This window comes from Ovis aries, chromosome 21 (assembly GCF_016772045.2).
Source record: "Ovis aries strain OAR_USU_Benz2616 breed Rambouillet chromosome 21, ARS-UI_Ramb_v3.0, whole genome shotgun sequence".
NCBI lineage: Eukaryota > Metazoa > Chordata > Mammalia > Artiodactyla > Bovidae > Ovis > Ovis aries.
In genome coordinates this window covers 42,509,748-42,523,225 of record NC_056074.1, presented here as the reverse complement: position 1 = coordinate 42,523,225, position 13,478 = coordinate 42,509,748, and the positions used below count along the sequence as shown (strand labels likewise).

The 13,478-nt window shown below is 44.6% G+C and overlaps 1 protein-coding gene across 1 annotated transcript in view; it reads left to right on the top strand.

Annotated features, from left to right (window-relative positions):
• TESMIN (testis expressed metallothionein like protein) overlaps window positions 1-13,478 on the top strand; it is a 43,905-nt gene that overhangs the window by 28,177 nt on the left and 2,250 nt on the right. Inside the window, exons 7-9 of the mRNA XM_004019728.6 lie at window positions 8,260-8,362; window positions 11,003-11,140; window positions 12,838-13,013. Coding sequence (XP_004019777.3) covers window positions 8,260-8,362; window positions 11,003-11,140; window positions 12,838-13,013 — 417 coding nt within the window. The remainder of the gene's footprint in view (window positions 1-8,259; window positions 8,363-11,002; window positions 11,141-12,837; window positions 13,014-13,478) is intronic.

The window sequence follows — 13,478 nt, the reverse complement described above, 5'->3', positions numbered from 1 at the left end:
TTACAAAGCCTTTTTGCCTGCATTCTTTTAAATGATCAGATTGTTTTCCTCTTTTAATCTTACAGTTTGATCTATGATAACATTTTCTAATGGTCATCCACCCTCGTAGGCCAGAGATTAAACCCGATTTGATCATGATGTATTGATTTTATCTTTCATGTGCACCGCTAGATTTAGTTTTCAATATTTTATTAGGATCTTTGTGTCTTTTTCATGAGTGAGATAGATCTGTAGTTTTCCTTTCTCATATTTTCTTTGTTTGAAATTGCTATTAGTGCTGAATTGCCTAATAAAATGCATTAGCAGTCTTCCCAATTCCCACTGGACCCTCTTTTTCTCTAGCCTCTGGAAAAGTTGGGCAAGATAGGATTTATTAGTTCTTTGAAGTTTGATTAAACTTTGTGCATAAAGCTGTTTGATTTAATGTCTGGGATTTGGAGTGGGGGTAAGAGATGGAGGACTCATTCACTTTCTTTACAACTTGTTGCCGTCTCCAAGTTTGTGTTTCTTCTTGAGTCCATTTTATTTTATATTTTCTTGAAGATTATTGATTATTGTTATTGACATTTTCAAGTCTCAGTATATCTCTGTTCATATACTCTTTTTTATTTTTAAAAATTATCTATCTGTAGTTAGAGCTGTACATTTTTCTAATTTTAATTTCTACTATTGTTTGTTGTATCTTTTCTTCTCCTTGATCAGTCTCATGAGAGATTTGTCTGTTTTGTCAGTCATTTCAGAGCAGCAACTTTTGGCTTTATTGATTTTCTTGCCTATATTCCTGTTTTGAAACATTACTTCGTACTCTTTACTCTTTTCTCCCTCATATAATAATTATTACAATGCACGCCTGCATGCCCAGTCATGTGACTCTGTGACCCCATGGACCAAACTGCCAGGCACCTCTGTCCATGGAATTTTCCAGACAAGAATACTGGTGTGGGTTGCCATTTCCTTCTCCAGGGGATCTTGCTGACCCAGGGATCTAACCTGAGTCTCTTGAGTCTCCTGCATCAATAAGTGGGTTCTTTACAACTGTGCCACCTGGGAAGCCCATTTTCTCCCCCTTACCTTTATCATTTTATTCCCTTGTGTTAATAGTTTTTTGTGTTAAATGCTTGTTTATTTCAATCTTTTGTTGGAAATGCATTTAAAGCCATGAATTGCTCTGTGTACTGCTTTACTGCACCCTCCAGGAGCTACGTGCTACTTCCATTGTCGTTCACTCAGAACGTGTTGTAATTTTCATTGTAATGTTCTCTTCACTGCATGAATTATTTAGGTGTACATTTCAAAGTATCCAGATATATATGTATGCATATATGTGTATGTATCTGTGTATATATATTTTTAAGCAACATTTTATTGTCAATTTTTATGTTTAATTATAATGTGATGAGATAATATGGTTTGTATGATAGCAATACTTTGAAATTAATGAAGATTGCCTTATGACAATGTGTGGTCAATTTTTAGTATATTCTATATTAACTTAAAAATGTATATTCTCTATTTGTTAGATGCATTTACTATCCACTAGTTCAAGTTTGTTAGTTTTGTTTTTTAAATCTGCTAAATCCTTATTAAATTTTGTGTGATTTATCTGTTTTTTATAAAAGTTCATTAAGACGTCTCATTATGATTGTGAATTTGCTTACTTTTTCCTTATAATCCCGTTTTAGTTTATATACTTTGAGCCTATAGTGAAAGGTGTACAGATTCATGACTGGTGTATCTTTTTTGTGAATTATTCCATTAACTGTTAAGTGCGACTCTGTATCCTAGTGCTTTTTGCTTTCTGTTCTTGTTTTGTGTGTTACTGTCACTACACCATATTTTCTCTGGTGCTCCTAACACCCTTCTATGTTCATACTTTGTGTGGTAGTGTTTTAGCTGTGTCTTCTGTCATCTAAATATAGTTGGGTTTTTATTTTGTTTTATTTACTTATTGTATTACTATTATTCTTTTGGCCATGCCACACAGTGACCAGGGTTCGAACCCACCAGTGACCAGGGTTTGACCAGGGTTTGAACCTCCTGCAGTGGGAGTACAGAATCTTAGCCATTGGACTTCCAGAGAAGTCCTATAGTTGGGTTTTTAAAAAGCAAATCTAACAATCCATGTTTCAATAGACTTTAAAATCTATTTGCATTCTTTGTCTCATTATTGACATATGTGGACTTATTTGTATCACAAATAAGTCTCATAAATTTTTTTTGAAGTCTTAAAATTTATTTCTTTTCTTTCCCAAAATGGCAGCATTTCACATGTGCAATCTGCACCTTGCTTTTTTAAAATCATGGTAAAATATGCAAAACGTAAAATTTACCATTTTAACCATTCTTAAGTACACCATCCAGTGGCATTAACTGTACTCATGATGTTGAGCAACCATCACTATTACCCATTTCTGGAACCCTTTTGTCATCTCAGATAGAAAGGTTGTTCCCATTAAATAGGTTTCTGTTGCCCCTAACCCCTGGCAAACCTCTGTCCTACCTTCTGTCTCTTAGTTTTCCTGTTCCAGGCACCTCATACAGGTGGATTCATACAGTATTGCGCTTTTGGGTCTGGCTTTTTTCAGTAACATAATATTTTCAGGGTTCATCCATGTTGAAGCATGTATTAGTACTTTATTCCTTTTCCAGGTTGATTAATATCCCACTGTATCATAGACCACATTTGTTTATCCACTGATTGTTTGTCCATCATCTGTTGATAGACACCTGGGTTGTTTCTGCCTTTGACTACTGTGCACAATGCCGACACGAACGTGGGTGTGCACGTGTCCGTCTGAGTTCTTGCTTTCACTCTGCGGGGTATATACCTAGAAGTAGAATTGCTGAATTATATGGTAACTTTTTATTTGACTTTTCGAGGAAACACATTACTGGTTTTCACAGTGACTATACCATTTTATATTCCCACCAGAAATACAGAGTACCACTTTTGTGTTTTCTGATTTCTGTTTTTTCCTTGCTTCCTTTTGCCTGATATATGTTTTAAAAAACTAATGGCAAAGTGGAGGAAGTTGAAGACTTCCTTCAGATAGATAGGAGACTATCACAACAGCATAGACAAAAATGATGATGACCTGAACTAGGGCAGAGATGGCAGGATGAGGAAAAACCCACAGATTTAAGGGACATTTCAAACTGTATGTAAAGAGACATATACATTTTCCACTCTTATTTATTCATTCCACAAATATTTTTTATTCCTGTGATTTCAGGGATACAGAAAACAGAAATTAACAAGATAAGTTATGGTCCCTGCCGTCTCAACACTCACAGTCCAGCTGGGGAGACAGACATGAATATAACAGAGATCACATACACAGAGATCATGGTGGATGTGTGGCAAAGGAACAGCAATGGGCAGAGGGTAATGGGGGAACTGACCAAGTATAGCAGCCAGGAAGATTTTCCTGAGGAAGGGAAGGGTTTGGGATGAGGAGGAGTTAATCAGGAGTTAATGAGGCAGAGGTGGATTCAAAGAGGGTCAGTAAGAGCATTCTAGGCAGAGGAAATAGTAGGTACAAAGGCCAAGTGGCAAGAGAGAGAGGGCACCGGGTTCTGGGAACAGAAAGGAGGCCAGTGCCATTTGCGTAATATTGTTCATTATACCAAAATATACAAAATAATCTGAATGTTCAGTTTAAGGGGAATGATTAATCTATAGTGATGTTACTATAGAGTGGGATACAGTGCAGTCATTACAGTGGTGTAAATCTATTTAATGTAATATTAACGTTCATGTTGATAAGTAATAAAAGCAAGCTGTCATACTGATTACTGACTTTGATACATAGTAAAGTCATATTGAAACTGTATAGAATATGATCTTGTTTTTATTTATGTATTATATGCAACCAAACAGCATGTAGTTATTGACAACATGCATAGTTTATACAGAAAAACTCTGAAATATATTCACCAAATGGTCATCTCTAGGGAGCAGGATTCTGAATTATTTTATTTTTTTCTTTTTATTTATATTCTAAAAAGCTACAACAAATGTTATTTTCTTGTATCAAGAATACAATTAGCAAAGACATTTCTGAGCCAGAGGCAGAAGACTTGGTAACCTCTTGGATATGAGAAAAGAGAGAAAGGCAGTCATCAGAAATGACTCAGGGTCATGTCACTGGGTGGATGATGACACCACAAATGCAGAGAGACTGCAGCAAGAGCAGGGTGAAGGCTGAAGGTGAAGGTCAAAACCTGAGGTGCAGACACCCTAAGCTGAAGGTGGGAATGTCTGATAGGCAGCAGGGAAGTGGTTCTGGAGCCTGATCGTGTCACACGCTGCTGTGAGGTGAATGCAGTGCAGGGGCCCTTGCACTTTCTGGTTAAGGAGGCTGTTGATCCCCTTTGAGAGTTAGAGGGAGGCAGAAGATGGTCCGAGGGTAGTAGGTTAAAGAATGAATGGGGATGAGGAAGGATGAGCAGCAAGTCAGGAAACCCTTTCATGATGTTTGGGAAAGAAGAAAATGAGACTTTGGTGACACAGATTTACAAATCTTCTACATAAAGTTTTTTAAAAAGAAAGTGAAAGTCGCTCAGTCATGTCCAACTCTTTGCAAGCCTATTCTCCGGGCCAGTAGTGGGTAGCTGTTCCCTTCTCCAGGGGATCTTCCCAAGCCAGGGATTGAACCCAGGTCTCCCACATTGCAGGTGGTTCTTTACGAGTTGAGCCACCAGGGAAGCCCAAGAATACTGGAGTGGGTAGCCTATCCCTCCTCCAGGGGATCTTCCTGGACCAGGAATCGAACTGGGGTCTCCTGCATAGCAGGCAGATTCTTTACCAACTGAGCTACCAGGGAAGCCCAAAGTTTTAAAAAGTAGTCAATAAATAAAATCACCCAGCAAAGTGTGTAGAGCGAGAAAAGAAATGTGCCCAGCTTGGATCTCAGTCACTAAACATAGCTTGACTAGGTATAAAATTCTAGATTGTCAGTTTCTCCTCTCCATGCTATAAAAATATTGTTCTACTGTTTTCCATTATTTCTAACACAAAGTCAGTGGTCAGTCTAGGTAATGTCTTTTCTCTCTGGAGTTTTACAATTTTCTTTTTATCTTTGATTTTTCTTTTTATTTGTTTTTTTGAGGGTCATTAGTTTTCTGAAATCTGAGGACCCACAACTGGAAAGCACAGGTATCCTCACTCCAAGTATAATTCTCTTCTGTTTCTCTTTTCTGCCCTGTAATGCTTATCAGACATGTGTTACCCCCTAACTAGGGACCATTTCACTTCATCTCTCCGTATTTCTAACTTCTTTGTCATTTTATGCTGAATCTGGATCTAACTCTTTATCTTTCAGTTTATCCTTTCTGACTTTTAATTGTTGCTTTTATCCAGGTCATATGTACATAGTTTAAAGAGCCAAATAGGGAATTCCCTGACTGTCCAGTGGTTAGGATGCAGCATTTGCACTGCCGAGGGCATGGGTTTGAGTCCTGGTCAGTCCATGGTGTCGCTAAGAGTCAGACAAGACTGAGCAACTTCACTTTCACTTTTCACTTTCATGCATTGGAGAAGGAAATGGCAACCCACTCCAGTGCTCTTGCTTGGAGAATCCCAGGGGCGGGGGAGCCTGGTGGGCTGCTGTCTATGGGGTCGCACAGAGTCGGACACAACTGAAGCAACTCAGCAGCAGCAGCAGCAGCAGCAGCAGCAGCAGCAGCGGGGAACTAAGATCCTGAAAGCTGTGTGGCTCAGTGAAAAAAAGAAAAGTCTAGTAATTATACAAGGTTTATGACAGAAAATGTAGTTCCTGATAATTGTTCCTTATTTTCTGATCTCCAGATGCTTTCAGCCCCTTAACCAAATCATTTAGTATTTGCCTCCATAAATCTAAATAACATGCCTGTATTGCTGCTTATGGCTTTTCAGTTTCGGCATGATCTCTTGTTTTTGTTCCATGAAAGATGTGGATTTAGCTGTTTCCTCTTCCTACTCACACCTAACCCCCTCCCAACGTGCACGTGGCCTGTTCCCAGACACCAGATGTACTTTGTTAGATCAGTAGTGTTTTTATGACTATGAAAACACATCTGAGGCTTGATTAATGTTCTCCCTCAATTTCTTTCTCTTCTCCCTCACGTTAATACTTAGTTTTTAAATGTATCTAACACTAACTTAACCCTTAACTCTCCTCTGCTTGTCTAACTGCTTTCTCAACACATGCGAACACACTAGCTATTCAGTGACTTGGTCTGAAGGAAGCCTTTCCTGTAGCTGTCAAGGTCCTGCTCCTGAGGGGCTGGTTCTCAGCCCTAGGTACAGTTCTCCTTATGGACCCTCCTTCCAGCATCGGTCCCAGGGCTTCCTTTGCTTCTTCCTCATGTCTGACCCCCGGCTCCTGAACAACATTATCTTCCTCATTCTTGATTGACTGCATTGTTTTCAGGCAGCATGTCCTCCAGCAGCTTCCCCAGCAAGAGTGATGGAAGAGAGCGTTTTCAGACTGTGCTTGTCTGAAAGCATCATGGCTGGCCTCACACTAAGATGATCACTTTGGATGGATGGTAGGGTTTTCAACTTCAACTAATTAAGTTTTCCTTTAGGATTTGGAAGGCTTTGCTGCATTTTCTTCTAGTTTCTGGTGTTGTTATGAAATTTTTTCTCACCCTTTGTATGAAACCTGTATTATTCTTTCTAGAACCTTCTGGGATCTTCTTTCTGGTCCCTGTGCTCTGAAATCTCCATGAAGTAGATTTGAGGGAAGGTTACCTTTCAAGGACTCACACTTAATAAGGGGTTTCTTGATCCAACTCCCACCTTCTGTAGCCCAGACGCTGTCTCCTGCAGGAGTGGCCAATTTGAACCCAAGCTCCGGGCCACTAGGGACCAGCAAAGGGCCCAGGACAACACTTGGCAGGTACAGAACTCACCCCTCTGGTCTGATAGTTTCTTATCTTTTCACACCCGACAATCTCCTTTACTCTCCTCTTTGTTTGGCATGAATTTTGACACATTATTTAAAATCTTAAAATAATAAATGTTAAAATGACTGTGCTTAGGAATCCTATAACAGGAAGGTTTCTGCAAGCATCTAGTCCACCATACAGCCAGACGCAAGAGGCCCTCCTGCCTCCATGCAGCACTCTGTCGAAGGAAGCACACCAGGGCTTCAGGCCTTCCCTCAGCAACTCTGTGAGACCAGGCAGTCAAGTGGCAGAATTCTCATGTCCTGGCTCTAGATGTTGAAATAAATAACTTGGATCAGGTAACATAAGAAACTAGTAGCAAAGCTGATATTAAATCTACATGCGAAGCTCTTTTACATGAACTGTGCTCAGGAAGAGAACACTATGGGTCCTCTCTAGTCACAAGCTGAAGCCGTGGGGTGGTTAATGAGCCTTCCAAAGCCTCTCAGGGGTGCAGATTACAGGTAGGTTGTTAGGAGTCTTTGTTCAGATGCTGAATTCTTACATGAGTTGAAGAAAGTGTCTTGTCCCTCTTCATACTGAAAAACCTCGGGCCTGTAAATGTCTCGGTCATGCAGCACAAGAGGAAGCTCCTCCAGGAGCATGTGGAGTGGTTTCATGGTCATCCACACTGAGAGTTCTTCAAGGATGAAACAGCAGAGAAGGTGCTGGCCACTTGAGCCGCAGGGTACTGCCTGTCTGACTCCAGGACCTCAGAGGGAGGAGGTGGATGCTCAGACAGGTCTACTCAGCCTGCCATTCTGTGGATTCTGAGCACGTGGAAGACCTGTGTTATCACGTGTGACAGCACTCACCTGTGTTTCTGCCCCAGTCGTGTCTCCCTCCTCCACATGCTGACATGGAGTGAAAGTACGACAAAGCCTGGGTCCACCTCTAGGTCCCCTAGGTTTTTCTGATAGGCAAGGTCTGGCTGAGAAGTGAACTGGCATTCAGTGCTGGTGGCTGGGTTGGGATGGTTGATGGGGAAATGGCTGTGAGCTCACCAGCTTACAGCTCTCCTGGAATGAGGGCAGTGGGCATCAGGGGAAGGAGGTAGTGGACGCCTGTGGACATTGGCTGCAATACTGTTTGCTCTGCCAACTGCTGCGTTACGAAACCCATGAGTTCCGTGAGTCTCTCTCTCCTGTGTTGGTCACGGGAGAACATCATCCCAGTGGATCTATTTTCACAGAAAGAGGAGAATCAGGTAACTGAATGTCATGTCTGACCCAGCGTGCCGGCCAGCCCTCTCCCTATAGGCATGTGCACGCCTGTCTCCGTCGCTTCGCTGGGTGCCTTTGACCCGCTGTGCTGCTTCATCCGCAGGTACTGTGACTGCTTTGCCAGCGGGGACTTTTGCAACAACTGCAACTGTAATAATTGTTGCAACGATTTACGTCATGAAATCGAACGGTTTAAGGCCATTAAGGTAAAAATTTCCTTTAAATGCACTCATGTTGACACATATATGTGGAATCTAGAAAAATGGTACAGATGAACCCATTTTCAGGGCCAGAACAGAGATGCAGTCGTGGGGAATGGACGTGCCGGCACGGGGAGTGTGGAAGGGGAGGGCGGGGCAAATGGAGAGATCAGGGTCAACATACACACACTACCCTGTGTAACACACATAGCTAGAGGGAACTTGCTCTGTAGCACAAGGAGCTCAGCTTCGTGTTCCGTGATGACCTAGAAGCGTGGGACGGGGAGTGGGATGGGAGGCAGGCCCAGGAGGGAGGGGATATATGCATGCATCTAGCTGGCTCGGTGTTGTGCAGCAGAAACTAACACCACATTGGAAAGCAATTAGACTCTGATAAAAAATGCATTTAAAAGTTCCAGGAATACTCATAAAACAATCTCTACAGGTTTCTAATTTCAATACTGGGGAAACCCGAAAGTGTTGAAGAGTATACATTAAATGGGACTCTATTCACGAAGGTGTGGGCACTGGTCATGCTGTGAGAGTGCAGCCAGAGAAAGACCTTCATTCTCCAACTGGTATCAGGAGGCTTAGAGGGGCAGCAGGGTCCCAGAAGTTTCTGGTTTAAGGACATACAGATATCCACTTTGTCTTGATTTGGGGTTTAGAAATTTAGATTGTGTCCTGTAGCAGATAAGCCTAAGTTCAAAGAGTATAGTTTGAAAAGGCGTAGATGGTTCACTGTGTGAAGAAACTTTGATGAAAGCCTCAGCCATTGTTCGTTTGGGCTGATTTTTATTCTTCTTGGCTTTGGGGTGAAAGGGAGAATCTAGAGGTGAACAGCACCTTGGAGAGCCCCTCAGGCCACCTGCTAAAGACTAAATGCAGGAGAGAGGTTAACCACCACCCCTCCGCACCCCCGGTCACGAAAGACCAGCGGAGAGGGGAGCACAGCCCACCTGCCCAGGCCATGCCTTTGCGGCCTCTCGCTTCCCAGAGGAAACCTGGACTCGAGGCTGTCACACTGTGTACTATGGTTAGTCTGGTTTTTTCTAAAACAATTTAACTTGCCTTGATTTATAGATAAATCATGGAGAAGGCGATGGCACCCCACTCCAGTTCTCTTGCCTGGAAAATCCCATGGATTGAGGAGCCTGGTGGGCTACAGTCCATGGGGTCGCTAAGAGGTGGACATGACTGAAGTGACTTAGTAGTAGCAGCAGCAATAGATAAATCAATTGAAAATCAGTTTTGATACTGGCAGATCCACCGACAGAAAAAATAGTGATTCATCTGAAGTTCAACACAGTTGTATTTTCTTCAGGGGTAAAGAACACTATCTGCAATTAAAAGTATAAAAAGTTTTATTTAAATATCATGGAAAGCTGGTAGCAATGTAAATGGGTGCAAGCACTTTGGACAATTGTTTGGCAATAGTTGCTAAAGCTAAACCTCTGTGTGTGCTGTGACCCAGCAGTTTCATTCCTGAAATACAAGCCCTAGAAATGAGTGTACATGTCCACCAGGGGCCTGTACAAATATGTTCACAGCAGCTGTGTTCATAATAGCCCCAAACTGGAAACAAGCTGGGTGCCTCTCTGTGCTGGACTGGATAGGTCTGCAGTATATGGTGATGGGTTACACATGTCAGTGGAAAAGGAAGACCTCCAGCTCTGTGCCACAGCCCAGAGAGCCTCACAGACACTGCACTGATGAAGGGGGTCAGATGAACGAAGAGTACATGCTGAATGGTTCCGCTTAGCTGAAGTTCCAGAACAGCAAATCAAAGCAGCCCAGGGCAGAAGCTGGGTTCCCACTGCGGGTGTGTTGATGCGAGGAAGACATGAGGGACCTCGGGTGGGAAGCTGGACTGTCCTCTGACCTGGCCTGGGTGGGGGTCACACGGGGGTCACAAATGCCCAAATTCATCATATTCCACCATCCCTTCTGCTTCACTAAAAAGTAGAACACACACCAAAGGATCCTCCCTGCAAAGGCCCTTCTGCAGAGCCAGGCTCTGGTGTCAGACGGATCCCCCCACTCACAGTGAGGGGAGAGGGAGCATGGGGCTGCCACTGTGATGTCCATATTGCCCCAACCCAGATTAATAAAGAGCACAGGGCCGTCTTGTTAGAGAGGTGATTGAGACCTGGGGCTGGCCGTGAACTCAGAGACCGGATGCCACCCTTGGGCCACAATCGCCTGACCCCTCGGCGCCTCGGTTTCTTCACCCACCAGACACCAAGAGGAGGGGTGGCGTTTGCTCCACAAGGTTGTGTGAGGCTTCAGTGAGAGAATGCGTACGCCACGCAGAAAGACGCCTGGAACACGGCGCACGCTTCATAGATGTGGGGTAGCAGGATGCCGTGATCCCAACGACTAACATCTCAGGAAACGGTGCGCACAGGTGCCGGGAATGAGCTGTGTTCCCATGGACACAGTGATTTTCTGAGCATCTTTACCGTCCACTATTCCACCTTTAGGTATTCGAGTGAATGGAACAGGACGGGGGTAGAGGCCCGCTGCTCGTTGTGGCCGCTTCTGAAGTTACAGTAGACCCAGTTATGGCAAGCCAGATACCTGGCACTAAGCATCGTTTTAAGTAATAAAATATGTCTTGATGGCGTTTTGCATTTTCTGTCTTAGGCATGTCTTGATAGAAACCCAGAAGCTTTCCAACCAAAAATTGGGAAAGGAAAACTGGGTGATGTGAAGCCTCGCCATAACAAAGGATGTAATTGCAAGAGGTCGGGCTGCCTTAAGAACTACTGTGAGTGCTATGAGGTCAGTCAACAATTGCCAAGCGTTACTTTTAAAGCCAGGTGAATGGCCTAAGTAACTCTGTGGTTAAAAATTTAATTAAGAATTTAATTTTCTTCCTTCCAGGGCTTCTAGAGCACTCATCAATCTACCTTAAGGTCTCAAATGTAGATTTCACTTCATGAAGCAAGGGCTCCTTTGGGAGCATGTCATCCCCGCTGAGCTCGCCCTGAGTGTCCCGGGAGGGTGCCCAGTGCCACAGCCTTGCCCGCTCTACGGCTGCTGATCTGATGCTGGAGCCACCCTCGGGGGCCAGCAATCTGTTGGCTCCCTGAGGTGGGCTTCTGCCTGGCTGAGCAGAGCAGAGAGGCTCTGGGAGGGGCAGCGAGGACAGCCTTGTCCCCAGACGAGCCTTTCCATGGGTGCTTTGATGGGGCAACTTCCGAGTGGACAGGGACCAGAATGCACAGTTGCCTTTGCTGCTGGGGAGATGCTGACCAGTTCTCAGACAGAGCTTTGTTTTCTTAAAAGATTTAGAGGCAGTAGAGGGACTGGTTTTCTCCTTTAGGTTCATCCCTCACTCACCTCCCTTTTCTGTCTCTCTCTGTCTTTCTTTGTGTTGAAGGGAAAGGAAGAAAGAGGGAGGAAGGGAACCCTCAGGCCCTGTCAGTGAAGCAGCCGAGAAGCCCCTCCTGCAAAGACTCTGATTTGCTTGAGGTCTCTCGGGGATGTTCCTGTGAACTTTATTTTTAGCAGATTGTCATAGAAGGTCAGGCTTCAGTAAAGTCTTCCTGATTCTGGAGATCCAGCAGACCTAGCAACCCCCTAGCTCACATTTTGAAAGTAGAGTCAAAAACACTGCAGAGCTGGAGGCACAGGAAGGCAGTGGCCTCACCCGGTGGGGCTGCTCTCAAACCTCCTCTCAGTGCATCTGCTCTTCTCCGCGCCCCCGCTGCTGCCCCAGGGCAGTGTGCCAGCCGCTTTCCCCAGCTGGGCAGAGGGCCTGCAGCGCCTGGTATTGCAGCAGACTAGAAACTCCCAGAGGTGCAAACGAAAGCACACCCCTTTAGACGCAGGTCTGAGTTTCCCTGAGGGGAACCCCCAGGGGCTGAAACCATGAGGAGGCCAGAAACGAGCTAGTCTTCCCACTGCCCCCAGGTCCGGCTGGCACAAGGGGTTGGCCCCCAGCCCTGAGTGTCACACGACCTTGTGACAAGAAACAATGTCCCCCCCGCAAGGAAGAAAGAAGGCCCTCCCCCAGAACGCCCACCACAGGCCTGGCCTCGGGTGGGTTTCGTGTTTTACCCATACTCTCAGTGCTGAAGAAGGGTGGCTGGGCGGCTGGAGTTCTAGAATCGGCCAGAGCAGGCTTCCTTCAGAACCAGGATCAGGTGGAGTCTTCACTGTGTGCCCCCTGGGCGAGGGAGAGACCCAGCTCTGCTCAGGGCTCATGCCCACACCCACCCACCTGCCTTCAGGAGTACCCCCCGCCCCCAACCCCTGGTGGCAGCAATGTGGATGGAAATGTGCCTTTCTCTTTATATCACGTCACTCATCCATCTTCACTTCTCCCCTCCCCCCTTTTTTCTGGTATGAATATTGTGATTACTACATGCGTGCACACACAGATATAAAACATTATTTAAGGTCCAAATAGTTTTTGTCAGTTTTTGATGAATTGTAGGGCAACCTAATTTTATTAAAGCATTTTATGTTACCAGGCCAAAATTATGTGTTCATCTATTTGCAAATGCATTGGTTGCAAAAATTATGAAGAAAGCCCAGAACGGAAAACACTAATGAACATGCCAAACTACATGGAAACTGGGGGTTTTGAAGGCAGCCATCATTTGTCACCAACAAAATTTTCAGGACTGCCAAAATTCAGAAAAGATAGGTAGGTACTCTGAACTCAGCCTCCTAATAAGGGAATTCAAGGTTAACTTGAGAGAGGCGTTGTGACTTCCTGGTGAAACAAGGCTTAGGATTAAGCGCTTCCACTGCAGGAGGCGTGGGTTCAGTCCCTGGTCGGGGAAACTAAGATCCTGTAAGCCTCACCTCATGGCCAAGAAAAAATGTCAGAGGAGAGTTAAAATAGTTTCCATGCTGGAAAGAAAGCATTTTTGTCTGTGGGAGGGCAGGAGATGAGGGATGGGGAAGGGAGCCTCCAGCTCCTCTGTCTCGACCAGCCCTCAATCCCGCACTGTGTCACCCCAGAGGCGCCCCCGCTGCCCAAACCCCTCAGTTCTCTTTGTCCCCCTAGCTCAACCTTTCGGTCCTCGCTGTCTGAGTTACCCGTTTTGTACAAGAGCAGAGGGCCTCCAGGGACTCAGGCGGCAAAGGCCTGGTCTCTAGACAGCAC